Here is an 18,097-nt window from a genome sequence, read left to right on the forward strand (position 1 = left end):
CTGCAGCTGAGAAGGAGCTCTAGCCTGCATTTCGCCATTAGACTGAATCCGTAGCTCAGTTCTTGGCTGAAGAGGCCTTCCGGAAAGGCCTCTGATGGCAAAATGCATGCCAACGGATGCCACAGAAGTGGGCTGGCAAGCAGAGGCAGGTATCAATTCATGGGAGGCCTGGCTGCAACAATAAGTGGGTATGGAGCATGTGAGGCAGCGCCACCACCACCCCTTGATTTTTAGGCATGCGCCTTGCCCCAAAACTAAGGCTTATTTTTGGGATAGGGCTTATATTAGGCCCACTTCCAAAAATCAAGCTAGGGCTTATTTTCAGGGTAGGTCTTACTTTTGGGGAAATCTATAACAGTCAATGGAATTCAAGGTGGGCTGGACTTAGATTTCTTGTGGGCATGAATGGAACCGAGACTGATGACACATTTGACCTCTCCCTCAGGCTCAGCCTGGTCATCTCCTACAATAAATAAAAGATCTGAATTGGGATTTGGTTCCAAACTGCTATTAAGGATTTCGGAAGAGAAAAGGGTGACATGAAAGTGGCCCAAATCTTTCACTTACAATTCTTCAGCAGACTTACCACTCATGAGATTACAGAAGAGACCTTCTTTTTAATTAATGTATGTTTAAATACTAAAAAGCAAAGAGTATAAATGAGTGGCCAGTTTTGGCAACTAAAAGTATGCAAATAGAAAATCTCTGAGCATCGTTCTTGGAACAAACTTTTTATTTTGGACAGAAATGAACTGAAGTTAGAAGAGAAGCCGTATATGTTGACATAAGTAAATTAAATAAAAAGGTACAGCCAAGACCTGAAAAATCATTCTAGAGGGACTATACATTACCCCAGGAAGAGATGAATTTGATATAAAAAGGTCCTGGCAGGTGGTCTGTACATACATATATATAGTTCAAATCATCTTTCCCTGTTCAAATGTGGGTTACTACACAGTTCTACTTAAATCAAGAAGAATTGGCATTAAAATGTCAGTATGATTCAAAATAAGTACATATGTATATTGGGGCAAAAGTTCCTAACTCCAAATATAAGGTAAAGGTAAAGGTTCCCCTGCACATGCGTGCTAGCCATTTCTAACTCTAGGGGCCGGTGCTCATCTCTGTTTCAAAGCCGAAGAGCCAGCGCTTGTCCAAGGACATCTCCGTGGTCATGTGGCCGGCATGACTAGACGCCAAAGGTGCATGGAATGCTGTTACCTTCCCACCGTATTGTTCCCTATTTTTCTACTTGCATTTTTACATGCTTTCGAACTGCTAGGTTGGCAGAAGCTGGGATGAGTAACAGGTGCTCACTCTGTTACGCAGCACTCGGGATTCGACTCGCCAAACTGCCAACCATCTGATCGACAAGCTCAGCATCCTAACCCACTGAGCCACCGCGTCCCTAACTCCAAATATACTGATCTACTTATTGAATAGGAAAGCCATATTTATATTAACTCCACCATATTGCTGCTGTGATAGTAGGTGTGGAAAACCATATTGGGTATAATTAGGAAAAAAAATTCCAGATACAGACGCTAGCGTTATAAAGCCCAGATTAACATAGAGAGTTGCTGTTGTAGAAAAGAACAAGAAGGGAACACTATGTGCACTATGCTGAGCTCCTGAATTAAAGAAGGTATATACACTTATACGTAAATAAGCTTACAAACTAAATACATCTTTTACAAAAAATAAATGTTTACAGATCTATTACAATAATGTTGAATTACCACACTGATCACAGCTTTTCAAAAAAGATTATTATATATTAGTTTATTATTTCTAAAAATAATAAAGGCAGGATATAAATAAATAAAACTAAAAAATGTGCAGGAAAAAAGAGTGATCAAAATATTGCAACAAGTCTGTTACTATGGAGTTTCAGAGTTTTTTAGTTGGAGAAAAGGGGATAAAAAGATGTATACATTTTTTCCCCAGGAGTGGCTAAAGTCAATAAAGCCATTTTTCTCCCCCCTTATAATGCAGACTGCAAAGATGATCCACTAAATCTGAATGGTGTGAAATTTAGTTTATATGAAAAGAATACTTGATTGGAATCACATATCATGCTAATCCATGTTTTTAAATCAAAGTTTGTTAAATCATTTATATGGTAAGCCAATATTTGTTTAATTACAGTTTGTTAAAGGCCTAACAACTGATTGGAAACCCAAATATACTATGACATAAACCAAGGCTGTGAATTAGCTTCATTCTGGGTCTAATTCCAGCTTTCCAGATCACCTAGCAAGCCAAGCAATATTATGCAATACAGTTAACAATCTTCCTTTTCCAGAGACAAGCAAAATCACACTCTAGATGAAATCTGCATTTCCCAAGGCTGGTAAGCTGCAGCTCCAAGGATGGGCATTCGTTCAAAGCACAAGGGAGCAGACACAGCAAGATTTCTCCAATCCCTGCCTTGGTGGAGCAGTGGGCTAATGCCTCCTTAAGTAACACCAGCTGCCGGCAATTAGTGCAGGTTCGCATCCCACCAGGCTCAAGGTGGACTCAGCCTTCCATCCTTCCGAGGTAGGTAAAATGAGGACCCAGATTGTTGGGGGCAATAAGCTGACTTTGTAATAATGCTGCTTCGGGGGGCCAGAAAGCCCTAATAAGCAGGCATATACATAGAATGAAGGCTATTGCTAAGCACATTGGTTTGTGCTTAAATTGTAAGCCACCCTGAGTCTTCGGAGAAGGGCGGGATATAAATAGGATTAAAATAAAAAAAATAAAAAAATAAGTCATTGGATTAAATCACAATATCATAGTTCACCCAATTTGTTAAATTAAAACCAAACCAACCACATTATCATTTAGCATAATGCGTAAAGTCAACCCTTCATGCAGTACCAAATTTAAACAATGAAATCTGCTTAAAGCAGTTATAAGAGCATGCAAAGATTAGATTGCGAGCATCTACTATCATGGCTACTATACCTACAAAAAAAGTTCTTACTGTGCTGAGAGCAGATTCCAGAAGAATAGCCTGGGATCTCACTGTCATAATTGTATGGATTGTGTTTCCTCTCTCTTTCTGTCTCTCTCGATCTTCTACTTGATCCATTAAAATGTAACTAAATGAGAGAAAAGCAGAAGCAGCCACTTCAGATAATTTTTTTTAATTGTTTGTATCCCACTTTAATTATTTTTACAAATAGCTCAAAGCGGCAAATATATCCAACATGCTTTCCATCTCCTACTTTCTTCCAAAACAACCTTGCAAGGTGAGTTGGGTCCAAGATCACCCAGCTGCTTTCATGGCTAAGGCGGGACTAGAACTAGAACTCATGGTCTCCCACTTTCTAGCTTGGTGACATTAGCAAAAATATGTTGAACAGCAGATTTTTCAATTTCATATGAAAAGTACTGCTAATGTGTATATGTAGATATATGGAGTATGGGTATGTATAGGTGTGTGTAAATGCAGTTGATGTTTTTAATACTCATCTTAATTAAATGTGTTCTTGTAGGATTTGGTCTACCTGACATATCATATCACTGGCAGCCTGTAATATTGTAGATCTGAATTTGACCTTTCCAACAGCCTGAAAGAAAATGATTTTGTTGTTATTTTTTGAAGGCAATTTTTTGCAATGAGACTGTCTGGGTCTTTCCAACTGACCTAAGTGTTTAGATTTTCACAGATCTAATGAGAACGGCATTCTGAGGCAGACATAAGACACATTCATCCTCCATTCAAAAGCATTTCAAAACATTTAGACTTTGGAATAATTTTTCCTTTAATTTTTTATACACAAAAAACCTCTCTTACAATGGAGAAACAGCTTCTGTTCCCCGCTTCTAGCGGAAAAGAATACCTCTTTGGAAAAAAGTAAACTAATTATATTTCCTCTCCTACCTTTCGCCCCCCCACACACACACTTTTTCCCTGTTCATTCCTTTCATCAATCATTGCAATTGTGCCAGTCAACCCCTTCTTATTGTGCTGTTGCCTTTGTTTCTTAGTACACCTTTATCTTTCAAGTCTCCTGACCCTCTGTCAGACAGCATCCGTGCGCAGCATGACCTCATTTCACTGCTGGCCTGACATATAAGATCACCTAATATTGCCTGGTGTTGTTGAAACAACTACTGCGAGGAATGAGCATTTTGTCTTTTTCACTTGGCTGTCAAGCCCATCTTAATCTATGGCACTTCTTTTATACATCCTAAATACAACCCACATAGCTCCATCTGAAATTTAGGATTAAAAAGCAAGTTTGGAGTTTTGCAAAAGGGCATAGTATGTGGTTAGAAATTATCATACTGCTGCTCCTATAAAGGTAAAGACCTCCCTGCCCAGTTGTGTCCAAATCTAAGGCATGGTGCTCATCCTTGGTGGAGCAGTGGGCTAATGCCTCCTTAAGTAACACCAGCTGCCTGCAATTAGTGCAGGTTCGCATCCCACCAGGCTCAAGGTTGACTCAGCCTTCCATCCTTCCGAGGTAGGTAAAATGAGGACCCAGATTGTTGGGGGCAATAAGCTGACTTTGTAAAAATGCCGCTTGGGCTGTGTGTGAAAGCCCTAATAAGCAGGCATATACATAGAATGAAGGCTATTGCTAAGCACATTGTGCTTTAGATTGTAAGCCGCCCTGAGTCTTCGGAGAAGGGTGGGATATAAATGGGATTAAAATAACAATAAAAAAATCTCCATTTCTTGGCTGTGGGAGCCAGCGCTGTCCGAAGACAATCTCTGTGGTCATGTGGCCAGCATGGCTATACACAAAGGGTGCATGGAAGGCTGTTACCTTCCCACCCAAGTGGTACCTATTAATCTACTTGCATGTGCGTGCTTTGAACTGCTAGGTTGGCAGGAGCTGGGGCAAGTAATGGGTTCCTACAGAACTGCTATTGAACTGAGTGAAGGAGAGAGCCAGATATATGTCCCCATTTATGCTATGGGCCACAGGAAAGCACATGTTAAGATGCTTGATCTTTGCTGTTGCAGCAGGGGAAATGATAGCTTTATCTTGGGGAAAACTGATGAATATTTTGTGCTCAAAACAAATCTGATCCCCAAGAGGACAGGAGCATGGAGAATCTGCTGACAGCATTGCATGAGAAGAACTGTACTTTTGAAGCCAGAGGAAAGGAATGTATCAAAGCTAGGTTGGTTAGGGAATTATGGGCAGGGCTTATCCCAAAAGCTAGAAGTGGAGACTGCTTTAATGTTAAAAGGCTCTATGCAATTGATAAAAAGTACTGAACTGATCCAAGCAGATCCAAGAAACTTTAACAGGATGGCAGGAGATTGCTAAAAGCTTAAGGCCCAAGTTATCCATAAATGCCTATACAGAGGAAGAGGCTAGATAACATTTGCTTCATGTTCACTGGGAGCTTAATAAATATAGTAGAAGTGATAAATATGTCATCACTATTAGAATAGTGAAAGACAGAAAACAGAAAATTGCTAAGGTTAATTAAATTAAAATTAACTGCAACTATTGCAGATTTGATAGGTTTTTCTTAAAAGAAAGCCTTTTAGGACTTCCAGCCCTCCTGTATGGCTCCAAAGTGAGGTCTGCACTTCTACAATATCTGAAAGTCAGCCAGCACAAATGAACATGGAGTGAGCCCAGATCTAAAGGAAATGGGGCTGTTTAAGCATTAATATCCCAGAATTGATGTGAGGAGATTTTGTGACATGGTCCAGTACATTAGACGATTTCTACTACAATTGGTAGACATCCCTCTAACATTTTAAATTATCTGCTTCCAATAAAAATCATTTGCTAATTTATTTATTTATTTATTTTATTTTTATTACATTTATATCCCACCCTTCTCCGAAGACTCAGGGCGGCTTACAAGCTTAGCAGTAGCCTTCATTCTATGTATATGCCTGCTTGTTAGGGCTTTCACACACACACCCAAGCGGCATTATTACAAAATCAGCTTAATTGCCCCCAACAATCTGGGTCCTGATTTTACCTACCTCGGAAGGATGGAAGGCTGAGTCAACCTTGAGCCTGGTGGGATGCAAACCTGCACTAATTGCAGGCAGCTGGTGTTACTTAAGGAGGCATTAGCCCACTGCTCCACCAAGGCTCTTAATGAGGAGATGAACAATGCAGCTTTCACAAATGCCAAACAATCCTTAGTCAAAGCCCAATGCTGGCATTCTATAGTATCCCCCGACAGAATAACACAGTTGGAAGGAACCTTGGAGGTCTTCTAGTCCAACCCCTTGCTCAAGCAGGAGACCCTATACCATTTCAGACAGGTGGCTATCCAGTCTTTTCTTAAAAGCCTCCAGCGATTAGGCACCCACAACTTCTGAAGGCAAGCCATTCCACTGGTTAATTGTTCTCCCTGTTAGGAAGTTTCTCCTTATTTCTAGGTTGCTTCTCTCCTTGATTAGTTTTCATCCGTTGTTTCTTGTCTTACTTTGGGTGCTTTGGAAAATAAGTAGACCCCTTCTTCTTTGTGGCAGCCCCTCAGATATTGGAACACTGAACATCACATCACTCTAGTCCTTCTTTTCACTAGACTACACAAACCCAATTCCTGCAACCATTCTTCACCTGTTTTAGCTTCCAGCTCTGTAATTAGCTTTGTTGCTCTTTTCTGCCCTCTTTCCAGAGTGTCTATATCTTTTTTATAACGTGACCAAAACTGGTCACTAGATGCAATATTCTATATGTGGTCCTTATAAAGCGGCACTAATAGTTCACGTGATCTTAATTCTATCCCTCTGTTAATGCAACCTATAATTGCATTGGGGTTTTTGGCTGCTGCTACACACTGCTGGCTCATATTTTAAGTGATTGTCCACTAGGACTCTAAGATCCCTCTCACAGTTACTACTATTGAGCTAGATTTCACCTAATCTGTACCTGCACATTTGATTTTTTTTTGCCTAAGTATAAAACCTTACTTTTCTTTACACTGAATTTCATTTTGTTACATAGGGCCCAGTGTTCAAGTCTGTCAATATCCATCTGGATCTTGAGCCTATCTTCTGGAGTTTTGGCTATTCCTGCCAGTTTAGGGTTGTCTGCAAATTTGATGAGATCCCCTTCTATTCTCTCAACTAATCGTTTTTGAAGATGTTGAAGAGTACTGGGCCTACAACCAAACCTAGGGGTACCCCACTGCTTACTTCCCTCCATGTAGATGTAGTTACATTGAGGACTACATGTTAAGTGCAATTTGTCAGCCAATTACAAATCCACATTTTTTAGCTGACATGAGTGAAAAGTCAAAAGAAGCAAGGGGATCCACTAAATGGATCCAGTGACATCTCCAGGAAGGGTAAAATAGTCAAAATAGTGACCATAGCTGCACAATCAAAACCCTGCCCATTTTTACGTGTGTTTAAATTTTGGCAGAGCTCCAAACATGAGACTCTGTCATGTGGACTTTTCTGAACTTCTTCCACTGATGCCTCTGAATAGGCCTTATGGGCAGCCATTGAGACAGAACACCTGGCTATCACTTTAGACAAAATAAACAAAGGGGACAGAATCCAGAAAAGGATTTCTTAGGCCAGCTTCATTTCCAGTTAGTGCGTGCATGAATGACAGTAAGCTGAAGTTGCCCAAGGCTAGAAAACCTTTTAATATAGCCATTGTGATCTTGAATTTCAGGATGTGACATTGATTACAGTAAATTCATATTGAGACATATTACTTGAGTCTTTCAAGCATTTTAAAGGTTTATCTACACTGCCAGATTCCTCCATTCACAGGATGGGCTGGCAATTGTTTTTGGAGGAGAGGAACAGCTGATCTCTTGCTGGACTCACCTACCACAAATGCAAACTCCAGCTACATTTTCTGCTCCACTTTCAAACCAGTGAATACCTAATGTTAGTTCTGTTACAGTAGGTTTTTCTTACTAGCACAGCAGTTGTTGCCTTATATGCAGAATGCTCCCAATGCTATTCAAGCAAGGAAAATGCAAGAAAGAAATTTCTATTTTAACGCAGGCTGTACCGATTGTGTATATGTGTATTTTGCTGCTCTAACCTTGCTTCTGTGTGTAATTTTGGTATGTATGTATGCATGTGTGTATACATAAAAGTATACATGTTCAATAAGGCATAAAGACAGACAGACAGACAGACACACACACATCCCAGAAGGAAAGCAATCTGCTGGAATTAAAGTCAGGACAACATAACAGCAGGGGAATTGGTCAATGAGAAAACATGGCATCCTGCAGTCCAGCCTGAATTTCTTACAAGATGTTGCCAAATCTTCTCAGTCCAGATCAGGTGTACTTAAACTGGCTTAGAGTAAAGCTGGAATGAGCAAAGGATGGGAGCAGGTTACAAACAGTGTTTGGATATGCCCTAGGCCTATTCTTTGACTGAAGCACAACAGAATAGATATGATCTACAACAACCACCATTTTGAACTCACATTCAGGTATCTGAGGCAAATTAACTGTCAATTGCTCAGGAGAATATCGTGGTATGTCTTTATGCCAAATTTGGAAAACAGTTGGAGATTTTATATTCTTAAAAAATATGGAACACTGCTGCTAGGAAATTGCCTTTCAAGTTGATAACACTTCAGAAATAAAATAGTATGAAGAGTTAAACTGAAGCTTACTTAAGTTCATAATCACATGTGCGACACTTGATCTAAGCCAAAAGGTCAAGTTCATATCAAATCTGGGCTAACTTGTTAGATTAATACCAGCAGAACAAAATGGAAATTGTGAAATTAAATCACCTATTTTGAGTTTTGCTTCACTCTGGAGACAGTTTGCCACCTTATTCTCAGATGTTGCCAAAAGTTGAGTGGTGGGGGTTGACGTTTAGAGAGCAAACTTCCTTTTATTTATTGAATTCCTTCTAATACAAGAGCTTAAACTGATCCTAGTATTACAGTAGCAGCTTATTTTTAGGACCCTTTATGGGATTAGAGTTTAACTCATCCTTGATATCTGCATGTCAAAGCACCTCTGCATTTTATCATACTATGTCAATCTAGCTTTATATCTTCTTTACTTACGGGAAGATTATTCTAGCTTTGATATACCAATTCAAATGGATTAGGAGGAAGAAAGGTTGATTGATTCTTGAACCACTGTGCTGAACCATTAAATGAGCAGACTGATGACTGGAAGCAAAAAACGATTCACCAGAATCAATAAACATATTTGAAGCTATGCAACTGCTGCAGGCTGCAGCTAGCTATCATCTCATACAAGCAATTAAAGAAACTGGTTGACTCCCCATCCCTTTGAGCAGAAGCCCTGTTGTGTTAATGGCTTATTGCAAGTGAAATATACAAGTGCCTTTAGAGACTTCTAAAACTTGCCTTTTGCTAGTACGTACATTGTAAGGGGAAGATTGTGCCAATGTTTATTCAGTATTCATAACTTCTTTCAAAGCAAAAGGAGCATTTTTCAAATTATGATGTCAGATTCTTTTTTTTTTCTTCCTATAGTTTTCCCACAAGTGCAGGGTCTGCTTTTTTGGGGTGGGGGGTGGGGTGGGGAATCAGCCAAGTGTTGATCCATTGAGTGTGACAGGAACTGACTGACCAGCTTGTTGCACTAGCAAATCAAGAACACAAATTAAATATATATGTCAGTGAAGTAGTACTCGTAGTTTTTCAGTTAAATATTTCTTTAGAACTGATAATGGAATACCTAGAGCAATAGGTATTAAGATATTGGATTAAAACAGAAGATATAAATGATCACATGGGACTTACCTGAAGATGAAAAGCAGTATCTGTGGAAATAAGGAGGTTTAACATTACTGTTAAAAAGATCAGAGACGTGAACATTTAACAAAATATATTTATTTCAAATAATTATTCATAACCTTCAAAAATATAATACAAAACCACAGAAAAAGCAAAACAAATACCAGTGCTGTAATTCAGGCATCCTGTTTTGTAGAATTCAAATAAGATGAATATATAAATTTGCATCAATAAATTATAGCGAACACAAGTTTTATTTCACTGCTGACTTTTACTCACTACAGTTCTTTACATCTTGATCAAGATTTGGCAATTTCTTTTTTAATCCATAGTGTCTGCAACCTGAACAAATTTTAAAATCTTTGTATTATAGAATGAAACAAATTTTAAAGGTTGAATTCTCTTTCCAACCAACAGTTATTAGGTTAGACATCTCCAAACTTTATATTCTTACAAAGTACTAGTTGGCTTTATATATAGTAACAGCTGCCAGGACATTTTATGCTTTTATTGAAATCACATATAATTCCTTTCATAGAAGAATGGCAAATTAATTTGTGGGGGGATTTAGTTCAATTTAGAAACCATTCCTGCATTACAAATCTAAATATGAACTTGTATCTCATCCAAAGCTTGGGTTTCTTTTAACTTAAGACTTTAATATCCAAGTGCCTGTATGCTTTGATAAATAAGTGCAACAATATGTGGAAAGGACCTTGGCAGATGAGGCGAAGAGATGCTGCCTAAGGAATGGTCAGATAAGACAGTGGTCCCCATCCTTTCAGGCTCCGTGGTCGTTGTGGCGGCAGCATTGGTGGAGCAGTGGGCTAATGCCTCCTTAAGTAACACCAGCTGCCTGCAATTAGTGCAGGTTCGCATCCCACCAGGCTCAAGGTTGACTCCATCCTTCCATTCTTCAGAGGTAGGTAAAATGAGGACCCAGATTGTTGGGGGCAATTAAGCTGACTTTGTAATAATGCCGCTTGGGGTGTGTGTGAAAGCCCTAATAAGCAGGCATATACATAGAATGAAGGCTACTGCTAAGCTTGTAAGCCGCCCTGAGTCTTCGGAGAAGGGCGGGATATAAATGGGATTAAAATAAAATAAAATAAATTGGGGGGGAGGACAGAGTATGGTTTCGTCTGTGCTTCTGAAAAAGCAGCTTTGTGAACTCACCTGCTGCTTGCGCGGCACATTTCCCAACAGGCTGCGAACTAGAATTGGGCCATGGACTGGGGATTGGGGACCCTGGAGATAAGAGATAACGTAGCCTGCAACTAATAGTAGGCAGAACAAGAAGCTTAGAAGGGACCCTCCCTATGTTCTCAGGCTGTGTATAGTGAGGGCGGGAAAATTTTCCTGTCAGACTTTTAAAAGTCTGTTAATTTAATTTTATGAGAAGGTACCGTGTTTCCCCCCAAATAAGACTGGATCTTTTTTTTTTTGCCTCCAAAAGAGGCACCAGATCTTATTTTCAGGAGGTGTCTTTTATACTCACCTCCAGCACCGACAACCCCACTCAGCCAGTCCACTTCTTCTGACTGAAGGAGCAGCCTCATTCTGCAGCTGCAATCTGGCCTGCATTTTGCAGTCAGGCCTTTCTAGAAGGCCTATGAAGTTGAGTACCGAGCTATGGATTCAATCCATAGCTTGATTCTTAGCTGCAATGGCCTTCTGGAAAGGCCTGTGACTAGAAAATGCAGGCCTAGCTGTAGAAGACACTGCAGAAGAAGTGGGCCAGCAAGAAGAGGCCTGGCTGCAAGGTAAGTGGGTACGGGGCATGTGGGGCAGCTCCACCCCTCCACTCCCATCCTAGCTTGATTTTTAGGTGTGTGCCTCACCCCAAAACTAAGGCTTATATTAGGCACAGCCCCCAAAATCAAGCTAGGGCTTATTTTCAGGGTAGGCCTTACTTTTTGGGAAACACGGTTGTATTAGTTTAACTTTAGGTCTACCTGGCAAGGCTGACAGATATATATATATATATATATATATATATATATATATATATATATATATATATATATATATATATATATATATATATATATATATATATATATATATATATATATATATATATAGCTCGGTGATGCTCCGGAATGCCTTCCTGCTGCTTGGGGAGCCGCGTGTTGCTGGAATGACTATGAATCGCGGCTTGGAGCGGCGGGGGGGTGAAAATGCTGGAGTGGTGGAGACGTCGTTTAGCTGGTTTCCGAGATGACTGACGGTGAAGGGAGTAGGCCTCTCTGATATGGTGACCTGGCCTGGTGGTGGAACGCGGACGCTGTTGCCTCGGACATTTGTGAGGCAAAATTTAATCTCTGCACCGCCAGAAAATCATTGGACCATGTTGTGGTTTCCCTTCTTGACTGACTATCATCCAGTCTTTTTTGCAACATGGAAGTGACTTATATAACCAGAATCTCTCCTACCATTTTGTTGACCATGCCGGCTTATTAATCCTGATGTATTTCATAGATTCTTTGCTCTAACTCCCTCCCCTTCTCCCCCCTCCCCTATAATAGAAGGCCCGGGTTGTAACCACTGTGGGAGAGTGGTTAAGTTTTTACATCCGCTGCCTCCCAGAGGTGAGAGCTCTGGGGGGTATTGCTCCCCCGGTTTGTATGTACCAGGTTGCCCCCTGGCTTGACCGCCGTGAGAGGGTGGGATTCGATCTGTCCCGGGATTTCCCAGCTCTAGTGGCAGTGGAGCTGGGCTGGCTCTCTGGTCATTTGCCTTCGATTTATTTATTTTGAGATCCTCCCATGTTGATCTGGTCTGCCTTGCTGTTTTTTTGTCGGACTTGTTAAGATCATGCATCTGACTTATTCTAGCACGACCTTATACGCTCTCAGGGGCGCCCCCCCCATCCTGGGAGCGACCCGCCTTATTGTTTACATCTCCTCTTGATGAAGGGCCCGAGTGTTGGGACCCTGAGAGATGGCTGGGCATGGGTAGGGACCTCCGATATAAGCCAAATAGGAGGCCCCTGGTTAGTTTTTTGGTTAAATTTTTTAGGAGGTTAGGGAGGGGTGGGAATTTCTTTTGGTTGTTCGGATATGGGGGGCAGTCCAGCAACCACTGTTCAGGCCAGGGCCGGGATTGATCGCGGAGGGGAGGAGCGGGGGTCGGTTGCCCCCGGGGCTCCAGGGCAAGTCGTGGGAATGCCTATTCCCACGACGTTAGGGAATGGCAGCAGGTGTCGGAACAGAGGGCCGTATCGATCTCAGGGAAGGCCTCTCCGCTACTTGCAAGCGGTGAGGCGTTCCGACCCTCTTGTTCTACCTCGAGGTCCCGGGAGTGAGGATGTGCAGCCTCCTGAGCTCCGGCTGGTGTACCTGAATGCCAGGTCTGTCGTTAATAAGGCTCCTCTCATCCGTGACTTGGTCGAGGGTGAGCAGGCAGACCTGGCTTGCATCACGGAGACTTGGTTGGGCCCAGAGGGCGGTATTCCTCTGGCTGATCTCTGCCCACCAGGTTTCCGGGTGCTACACTGGCCTCGGGCTCAGGGTAGGGGTGGGGGAGTGGCTGTTGTTATGAGGGAGACCTTAGCTCCGCGGGAGGCCACCGTTCCGCAGATAGTCGGGTGTGAGTCTCTCTTCTTGAGATGCGGCCCTGGTGCGCAGTTGGGCTTGCTGCTGGTGTACCTTTCGCCTAGTCACGCAGCAGCAGCCCTGCCTGAGCTTCTCGATGTCCTCTCTGGGTTGGTGGTTGAGTTCCCGAAACTTATAGTTTTGGGGGACTTCAATCTACCATCTCTGGGAGGATCATCTGAGTTGGCTCGGGAGTTCATGGCTTCCATGACGGCCATGGACCTGATGCAAGTAATTTCAGGACCGACTCATGAGGGAGGCCACACCCTTGACCTAGTTTTCTTATCTGGTCGGTGGTTAGATGATCTTGGTGGGGGCTCTCCAATTATTATGCCCCTGTCATGGACCGATCATCATCTCCTGCGGCTGGTCTTCCGTTTTGCCACCCCCCGCCGTGGGTGTGTGGAACCAGTTAGATGGTACCGCCCCAGACGCTTAATGGATTCCGCGAGATTCCAGGCAGCGCTGGGGTCCCCACCTGCCTCCCCCACTCACAGCTCGGCAGATGCCTTAGTGGAAGCTTGGGAAAGGGCAGCCACTGAGGCTCTTGACCGAGTTGTACCCTTGCGGCCCCTGACCCGATGCAGATCCCGTCGAGCTCCATGGTTCTCCGCGGAGCTCCGGGAGATGAAGCGCCGGAGACGGGGCCTAGAGAGCAGTTGGAGGTCCAGCCGATCCGAATCCGACCGATTGCGACTAAGAACCCATATTAGGTCTTATCTCGCTGCGATAAGGGTGGCGAGGTCCAATCACTTCGCTACCCTTATCGCGTCCGCAGATAATCGCCCGGCCGCTCTGTTTAGGGTGACTCGCTCCCTCCTTAATCAGGAGGTGAGGGAGGAACCCTTGCAGGGTCGTGCCGAGGAGTTTAACAATTATCTGTCGGACAAAATCACTCGGATTCGGACCGGTTTGGACTCCGACTGGGCAGAGTCTGGCGATCAGGACGCGGGTGGTCTTGTCGATATCATTTGGGAGGAGTTTGATTCTGTGACTCCGGAGGAAGTGGACAGGATTATGGGGAGACTGAGCTCCACCACATGTTTATTGGACCCGTGCCCTTCCTGGCTGGTTTATGCAGCCCGGGAGAGGACACGCAGCTGGTTCCAGGCAGTTATATCAGCTTCTTTGAGTGAGGGTAGCTTCCCTGCCGTCTTGAAAGAGGCGGTGGTGAGACCCCTCCTCAAGAAGCCTGCCTTGGACCCAGCTGTATTGAACAACTTTCGTCCGGTCTCCAACCTTCGCTTTCTTGCGAAGGTTGTTGAGAGTGTGGTGGCGCATCAGCTCCCTTTGGTCCTGGATGAAGCGGATTATCTAGACCCGTACCAATCGGGTTTCAGGCCCGGGCACAGCACGGAGACGGCATTGGTCGCGCTGGTGAATGATCTCTGGAGGGCTCGGGACAGGGGTCATTCCTCTGTTCTAGTCCTATTAGACCTCTCAGCGGCTTTCGATACCATCGACCATGGTATCCTGCTGCGGCGTCTCAGGGGATTGGGAGTGGGAGGCACAGTTTTTCAGTGGTTCTCCTCCTATCTCCAGGGACGCTCGCAGTCGGTGTTGACAGGAGGGCAGAGGTCGACCGCGAGGTCTCTCGTTTGTGGAGTTCCTCAGGGGTCGGTCCTCTCGCCTCTCCTGTTCAACATCTATATGAAACCGCTGGGTGAGATCATTCGTGGCTTTGGAGTTGGGTATCATCAGTATGCTGATGATACCCAGCTTTTTCTTTCTACCCCAAACCACCCCAGTGATGCCCTCAACGTGATGTCCCGTTGCCTGGAGGCGGTTCGGGTCTGGATGGGGAGGAACAGACTTCGACTCAACCCCGACAAGACCGAGTGGCTTTGCATACCTTCATCCCGGGTCCATTCGGATATTCCATCTCTTTCTATGGGGGGTGAATTATTACCCCCCGTAGATAGGGCTCGCAACTTGGGAGTCCTCCTAGATTCGCGGCTTACCTTGGAAGATCACATGGTGGCCGTGACTAGGGGGGCTTTCGCCCAGGTTCGCCCGGTGCGCCAGTTGCGGCCCTATCTAAGCCGGGATGATTTATGCACGGTCACTCACGCGCTCGTGACCTCTCGTCTAGACTACTGCAACGCTCTCTACATGGGGCTTCCCTTGAGGACCACCCGGAGGCTCCAGCTGGTACAGAATGCAGCCGCGAGAGTTGTGTTGGGAGTCTCCCGATACTCCCATGTGACACCTCTGCTCCGTGAGCTGCATTGGTTGCCAGTTGTCTTCCGGGTGAGATTCAAGGTGCTAGTAATGGTGTTCAAAGCCCTCCATGGCATGGGGCCGGAGTACCTCAGGGAACATCTGCTGCCGGCATCAAGCTCCCTGCGCCCTGTGCGTTCCCACAGAGAGGGCCTCCTCAGGGTGCCACCGGTCAGAGAATGCCGTCTCGTGGCCCCCAGGGGGAGATCCTTCTCTGTGGGCGCCCCGGAGCTATGGAACCAGTTACCGGTTGAGCTCTGGACAGCGCCCGATCTGCGCTCCTTTCGCCGCGATCTGAAAACATACTTGTTCGAGCAAGCCGGCCTGGCATGAGGGGGATTGGTGGGGTTTTTTATCATTTTTATTGGGGTTTTTACTATGTATTAATTGTATTTTAATCGGGCATGCATTTAATTATCTTTTAATTTTTGTACATTTCTGTGTTTTATTCTTGCCCTGTACACCGCCCTGAGTCCTCAGGGAGAAGGGCGGTATAGAAATATTAATAAATTCAAATTAAATTAAATATATATATATATATATATATATATATATATATATATATATATATATATATATGTGTGTGTGTGTGTGTGTGTGTGTGTGTGTGTGTGTGTGTCTGTCTGTCTGTCTGTCTGTGTCTGTGTGTGTGTCTGTGTGTGTGTGTGTGTGTGTCTGTGTGTGTGTCTGTGTGTGTCTGTGTGTGTGTGTGTCTGTGTGTGTTAAGTAGGTTAAATTTAAAATAAATTTTTATGGTATAAGAATATACATATATATATTGTATGCCACAGAGCATGCTTTTCTATGCAATAGTATCCATGTTTATAATATATAAACATATTGTCATGGTTCCGACAGAGATGAATTAAGCAGAAATCCAAGGTTTGCAAATTCCTCAAAGAACATGTTTATTAGTTACAAAGTATCAGCACGTAAAAAGTGAAACCAAGTCTGGAAACACACATAAAAAATTCCCCAATACAAAATTAGAAATCCCACCCCTAAAACTATGCCAGCAACTACATTCCACAATACATCTTCTTGGCAGGCTTTTTACACAACGCCCAGCCTGCAGTCTCGGGAGCAGCCGATGACCTTGGTTCCCACATGACAAAAGATTATTTTGACCAGCAAAGCACCTGGAAACTCCCCTCCCTCCATTCTATGTGGCAACCAAAAATGAATAGGAAAAATGGCTGCAGCCGTGCTCATTTGTAGAGTTGACACATATATTAAAGAAGGGAAAAGTTGTAAGTTGAAATTAATGTAGTATCACTGTTCAGTGGAAGCTTTCATCAACCGAACTTTAGGAATGCAATTCCTTTTACCCAGCTCTCATCTTTTCCCCTGGAAAAAACAAACAAACCTAAAGAGTTTAGGAACTTCTGGAGCCAAATTGTTGGCTTGATACAACAATTGATATCTGTATGTTTGGTTTTTCTTGCCCAAATGTAGAACCTTACATTTTTCACCATTGAATTTCATTTTGTTAGATAGCGCCCAGTGTTCAAGTCTGTCCAGATCCTCCTGTATCTTAAGCCTATCTTCTGGAGTGAAACATTTGTGGAACATTTCATGTAGGCAGAGCTATTTTTCAGCAGGAGCAACTTTTTTCTAATTCAATGGCTTGTGTTGTATGAAACTGATAGGATGATGCTTGTTTTGGAATAATCATTCATGAAATGAGCATTTTGCCACACTCATCCCAAAAAACACAATATCAGCTCATCAGCATCTCTTTTCAAGCAGCTCAATATTATTAAAATGTCATTAAAACAAGCAATCAAGCTGTAAATAATAGGAGACTTTAATGACTTGTGTAAAATAATTCCCTTCCCAAAAATATTTCTAGGAATAAATCAGTCATTTCTGATAACTGCCTTGAATTAAATCTTCAGATCTCTAAGACAGACTTCCACATGTACCTTTAAGCACATCTCACCATAAACTACGGTATTCATATTTTACATAAAGTTAAAAAGATCAGTTATATATCCTGGTAATAGATGTCTTCCAGTGAGCTCAAAATATCCACACCCTTTAAATTAAATATTCTATTTTGGAGAATTTAGGATGCAAAAATCTACAATAGAGTAAAATTAGACTCTAAAAATTAAGGCTTTAATTTTAAAGTGCATTAGACAACCCATGATCCATTAGGTCATTATTTCAGAAATATTTCCTTAACAGATTTCTCAGTGTCTTCAGCAATGGCAGAACGTCTAATATAGTGGGGGGGAGGAATCTTTAAAACTCAGGGAGATATTCAAAGATGTATCTGCATTGAAAGTAGTCCTTGTTGTGTTGTATAGTGTTAAATATCAAGAGATGATCACAGGAAATGTTTTGTGACGTTTTGTATTATGTCATAAAATGTTTATGATAATTTTTATATCATAAATTGTTTTATAACATTTGCCAAACATCAATTCCACTGGAGCCATGTACCCTGAATTTTGGATTCCTTCTGTAAGTTAGTCTACCTGAGGTACCTTAGTTTAAAAAATGTTGCCATATGATGCACTGTTTCACCCAATTAAAGGTTATGGGAACAAGAGTTTTACTAATATACAGATTCTCCATTGGCATTAACAGAGG

At 42.7% G+C, this 18,097-nt stretch overlaps 2 protein-coding genes across 2 annotated transcripts in view; both read right to left on the bottom strand.

Moving 5' to 3' along the window:
• Window positions 1-18,097, bottom strand: part of LOC310640792 ((E2-independent) E3 ubiquitin-conjugating enzyme FATS) — a gene marked incomplete at its 5' end in the record, with an annotated part of 188,339 nt that overhangs the window by 127,699 nt on the left and 42,543 nt on the right. The gene's annotated exons all lie outside the window — the stretch shown is intronic.
• LOC310641657 (uncharacterized protein) overlaps window positions 3,414-18,097 on the bottom strand; it is a gene marked incomplete at its 5' end in the record, with an annotated part of 38,359 nt that continues 23,675 nt past the window's right edge. Inside the window, 2 exons of the mRNA XM_083364894.1 lie at window positions 3,414-3,560; window positions 9,690-9,709. Of these exons, the coding sequence (XP_083221020.1) occupies window positions 3,468-3,560; window positions 9,690-9,709 (113 nt within the window). The 3' untranslated portion in view covers window positions 3,414-3,467. The remainder of the gene's footprint in view (window positions 3,561-9,689; window positions 9,710-18,097) is intronic.

Source organism: Vipera ursinii, assembly GCF_947247035.1.
Source record: "Vipera ursinii genome assembly, chromosome: 5".
Classification (NCBI taxonomy): Eukaryota; Metazoa; Chordata; class Lepidosauria; order Squamata; family Viperidae; genus Vipera; species Vipera ursinii.